The following is a 5,492-nucleotide window of genomic DNA, read 5'->3' as shown; positions in this document are numbered from 1 at the left end:
TTCACCTTCTGTTAATTGAGGTTTTATTATTTCTTTTCCCTTCCATGACTTTAAATTTGAATTAAAAAAAATCATACTGCCTATGAATTGTACTTAAATAACCAGAATACAGATATGTGGAAATTGTTAGAAAAAATGACCAGTTGAAATCAAGAGAAAGGAAAGGAAACAGTGAAAAAGAAATGAAGAGGGGTTATGACAAAAACTTAGTTATCTTATAATGATTTATACTTGCTTGAAATTACTGAACATTTTAAAAAATTAGAGCTTGAATATACAACACACAATAAGGTTTAAATAAATTTATGATCCAGTGTTCCTCTTAGGAAAGTATTGTCACTTTTTGTAGAATATTGGTGATAGAGGTTGTGGTTCAGTGGTAGAGCGCTTGCCTAGTATGTGTGAGGCACTGTGCTTGATTCTCAACACCACATATAAATAAATTAATTAAATAAAGGTCCATCAACAACTAAAAAATATTTTTAAAATACAGTAATAGACTTTTCAAGTGATAAACATGTGGAACTAAGCATGATCTAGAAGAATAAAAAAAAAACAAGAAAAAAGTAAATGTTAGTCTAATTCTTAATTGTTTTATGTTCAACCAGAAATAAAATTGAACAGGAACATTAAGATTCAGAAGAGGTTGCAATGGCAACATGGAGAAACTCACAGAACAATGACACTTAGGAAAACTATCAGGGATGCATAGTTAATATTTTATATGTAACATTGTATTTTGTTTGGTAGACCCCTCCTCTGTCACTGCAAATATTCAGTAAAATATCTTATATCATTAACACAAGCCTCATAAGTGAGGATATGCTTTATATCTGCTTAGGTGTGTAACAGAGGAAAGAGAACAACCACCAGGGTAAGTGATAGGTATACAATTGTGATTTGCCAATCAAAAATAATATCAAAGTAAACCAACAAAAGATAATATTTATAAGGTTAAAATATTGGAAAAAATGCAAGAAAGACTCAGAAAGAGAAAGAAAATAAATTCAAGTCTTCAGTAAAAATAGGAAAGCAGACCTAAAAGTGTTCATGAGGATGTAAATCTTGGAGAGTTTCCACAAATTTGTTAAGGATATTAAATCTTCATTGTTTATGAGCTAGAGATGCTGAAGTCAACTGTATGTTGCTTATAAAACCTTTAGCAAAGAAGCATGATGCCAGATGAAGTAAACTAATTTAATGCAAAGTAAATATTTTGAGGAAAAAATATGAAATATGGTATAGAAGATAAAAACTTAAATACTGTGATAATATTCTGTATTATTTTGTTTTTACATTTAAATAACTTTATTAAAGCAACATATTATCCCTTTGGGATGTTTGTATTTATGGACTTTGAGAAAATAAAACAAACTCAGAACCTTGTATTTATTTAGTGAAATTTTGAGTAAAAATTATATGAGTGAAATATTCTACAGCTGAATATAATATTGAAGGAGGTTGGGTGTGGATGCAACATGGTTATGAAAGATCTCAAGAAAAAAGTTATCTCAAGCAGAATTGTCTTCTTCATTTCTATTTCTTTTTCTTCTTTATGTATTTTTTTAAGGTAGAAATCAGCTATGAGAAACCACACAAAGGTCACAGCCTTTATTCTTCTTGGACTAACAGATGATCCACAATTACAGGTGGTGGTTTTTCTTCTCCTTTTTTTCACTTACATGTTGAGTGTTACAGGGAACCTGACCATCATTGCCCTCACCCTATTGGATTCTCATCTCAAGACACCCATGTACTTCTTCCTCCGGAATTTCTCATTTTTAGAAATTTCGTTCACAACTGTCTGTATCCCCAAATTTCTTGTTAGTATGGCAACAGGTGATAAGACCATTTCTTACAATGATTGTGCAGCACAGCTGTTTTTCACTATTCTCTTGGGGGCCACTGAATTTTTTCTTCTGGCTGCCATGTCCTATGACCGCTATGTGGCTATCTGCAAGCCTCTGCACTACATGACCATCATGAGAAGCTCAGTCTGCAACCTGCTGGTGTTTGCTTCGTGGGTGGCTGGTTTCCTGATCATTTTCCCACCACTCATCATGGGTCTCCAGCTTGATTTCTGTGCAACCAATGCTGTAGATCATTTCTTCTGTGATGTCTCCCCTATACTTCAGCTCTCTTGCACAGACACAGATCAAATAGAATTAATGATGCTTTTCTCAGCCATTCTGACACTCCTGGTTACACTGATGTTGGTAATTCTCTCTTACACACACATCATCAGGACTATTCTGAGAATCCCTTCTTCTCAACAGAGGAAGAAAGCCTTCTCCACGTGTTCTTCTCACATAGTTGTTGTGTCCATCTCTTATGGCAGCTGCATCTTCATGTATGTGAAACCTTCTGCAAAGGAAAGAGTGTCCTTAAATAAAGGTATAGCTCTGCTCAGTACTTCCGTTGCCCCCATGTTGAATCCCTTCATCTATACACTGAGAAACAAACAAGTGAAAGATTCTTTTCAGCACATTATCAAAAACATAAAGCTTTCTCACTGAAGTGAACCATTTTAATGATTTCCTAAGGTTATGAGTAAACTAAGAAGATTGGACTGTTCAATATGTATATTCAATATATATCTGTTCAATATCTATATTCAAAATCTCATGACCTTTTTCTTGACTGATAATTTTTATTGTGGTCTGCCTAATCTCCAAAGCCTAATACTTATTTCTGTTTTTCTTCATGCCGAGAGCACATAAGAAAGATACTTTTTGGTTTTGGTTAAAATCATTTGATTTATTTATTTTGTTGCTGTACTTATTTCCTCTCAAAATTCTGTCAGAGGGAGACAGTAAGAATTCATTTTTTCCATATTTCTTCTCAATATGCTGGAAGTCAGGGACTGAATTTGTTATATATTTTATATGGTGTCTAATACACTTTCTAGATTTGATCACCCAATGCGCTTATAATTAGTAGATGTAGAAAGTGAAATCTAATTTTAAAAATTTTAGTATTTAGTACAAACTTGAAGAAATCAATTTAATAATGTTTCTTTAACTACATAATTTGACAGTTTCAAATTTTTAACCATCCCTAGAGAGATTATTTATTTTTAGAAACACGTTAAGAAATGTTATAAAGATTAAGACATTGCTGCTATGGCAGTTATCCAATAAAAATTATAGACAACACTATGGATTACTTATAGTCTGTTAAGTTTTGTGAAATGTAGTAGTTTCATTGTTAAGACTTTGTATGACAGATATTGTCATGCATGTTAATCCATAAAATATATACAGCATGTAAGGCTTAGATAATCTGCAAATGACAAAAAATAAAAAATGTATATGTATAGAAACACACTGATTCAAAAAATGGTCTGTTACTATTCACAAACCTCATGCATTGTTAACAAAATAAAGTTGAAATCTATCTGGCTTTGTTTCATTTAGGATGCAAAATAATAGTAACCTCCTTTCAGAGTACTCCATAGATTTAAAAGATGTCATATATAAAATTAAGTCCATATGGCTCTAATAGAGTATATTATTTTTCAAACTAAGTGAAGTGAACATTAAAATTAGATACAATGATCACAGACATTCATGTAAAACCGAATGTTTTTACTCTTTTTCTTTGAGTGGTATCATATGTCAGTTTGATCAAAAGAATTTTCCCTAAAAGAGTTTTATAAGTTTGCTCTATGTTTTAGTTTTCACAGAATATAACTGGTGATCTTACAGAAAATTTCTTAAAGGTTGGATTTATTTGACTTACACATAGCTAAATAGGTTTTGTCCCAAATGCAAGTAAATGATCCTGAATTAAAAAGTAGTGAAAAATTTTAAATCTATGTAGCTAAATAAATATTCATGGGGGCATTGTGAATTTTCAAGTATACTTTTAAAATAGAGGGCATGCTTGTTTAAGTGGTTTTCATAAAACTGTAGTACTTTAAGAATATTTCATTTGAAATAGAAGATGACTTATTAAAGAAATACCCTTCAGTTGTTACTATTTGGCTTTGTTTGCAATCAGGAACTAAATTTTAAATGCCCCCAATTTTCTACCTTATAGATAACATCTATATTCAAAAAAATTTTATTCAAAATCTTTCTCATCTGACAAAAATTCTGATGCTAGAATATCTCAGATTTTCCTGTGAACACTCTTGCCTCTGTCTTAATTTTTTGTCAAATGTAATAATGTCGAATATTTATTTTATATTTTGAAATACTATATTGCTTATTTACTTAACTTATTTTTTATATTTAAGCTTCAAGTATATTTAGCTCTTCTAAAAGTCTGATATAAAAGTAAATTCAGAAATAATTTCATAAAGATCACAGAATGTAATTTATCCTCTTTTTCTTTATACTAAAAAGAATTATCAATAACTGTGAGATTCAGGAATATATTTACTATATTTAACTACTTAGAATGCATAAGTTTTTTTCCATTTCTAGACTATTTTTAAGGAGATAATTGGAATACAAAAGAAAAAAAATCATAGGCCTAAGCTACAATGAGAAATTATCAGTGGAAGAAAATCCCCACTTAATTTTAAACAAATTATGAATTTGTGAATAAATATTTGTATAAGCACCAGAGATGAGACTGGGTTATTTGAGACTGTGATGTGCAAATTATCTTAGACTTTAAAAAATATTAAAATCCTTATTGTGCACAGTGTCTCCCATTTCTGATATTCCTTCCTCTCTGAAACTGAAAGAGAAAGCTATAGCTAACATTTATTTTCAGGTTGTATATATTGAATAAGTGATAATAAGAGCTATATTCAAAGTATATCAATTGTCTCTTAAATAACTTGTTTGCTTTGATCTCTTACTCATTTACCTCATTTCTATTTAAAAAAAAAAACCTTTCTAATTTGCAGTCCCACCAACAATGTATAAATGTTCCTCTTATGATTTACATATGAGGTGAAAAAATGTTGGGGTGAAATGATTGGGTTATGAGAGCCTTAGCCTAATCAGTGCATTAATCCACTTAAACAGATTAACATAAAATAAATGTTTTCCTTCTTTCAAAATTATGAGTGGACTTTTATTGAATAATGGTGATATTTAGCAAATCAATAAAATTCAACATCAGGATTTAACTATCAACAGGCAGGAAATATAATTAAAGGAATACAAGAGAAAGTACATATACAAATGCCTATAATATCCATTGATATCCTAATATTTACTCCCTAGTTTTATGATCTTAAGCAAGATAATTACCATTTTATTTCTTTTCAGCAAAATTGTGAATTTTCTCATCTCACAAGAAAATTTTGAGTATAATGCATAATTGTATATAATGCATAATTCTTATCCAGTTACTCAACTCAAAAAAAGATCTGAAACAGCATGAAAGAACTTTTGACTTTTCTCTTATATCTTTATCTTTTTCTCTCATATCTCTTTTCTCTCTTATCCCATCATATTCCCATATTATTTTTTCTTAACATACTGTACTCCTTTGATTTCAGAACCACATTAAGAAATAAACACAACATAGGA

General features: G+C 30.3%; 1 protein-coding gene across 1 annotated transcript; it reads left to right on the top strand.

The window, feature by feature from the left end:
• The first annotated feature begins 1,565 nt into the window (after positions 1–1,565).
• Positions 1,566–2,516, top strand: LOC144254896 (olfactory receptor 6C74). The gene has a single exon (XM_077798699.1). It carries the CDS (start codon positions 1,584–1,586, stop codon positions 2,514–2,516), a length of 933 nt encoding a protein of 310 aa, XP_077654825.1. The 5' UTR covers positions 1,566–1,583.
• The last annotated feature ends 2,976 nt before the right edge of the window (positions 2,517–5,492 follow it).

The sequence above is a fragment of the Urocitellus parryii genome, chromosome 5, assembly GCF_045843805.1.
Source record: "Urocitellus parryii isolate mUroPar1 chromosome 5, mUroPar1.hap1, whole genome shotgun sequence".
NCBI classification, from domain to species: Eukaryota; Metazoa; Chordata; class Mammalia; order Rodentia; family Sciuridae; genus Urocitellus; species Urocitellus parryii.
This window is presented reverse-complemented; position numbering and strand designations above follow the sequence as displayed.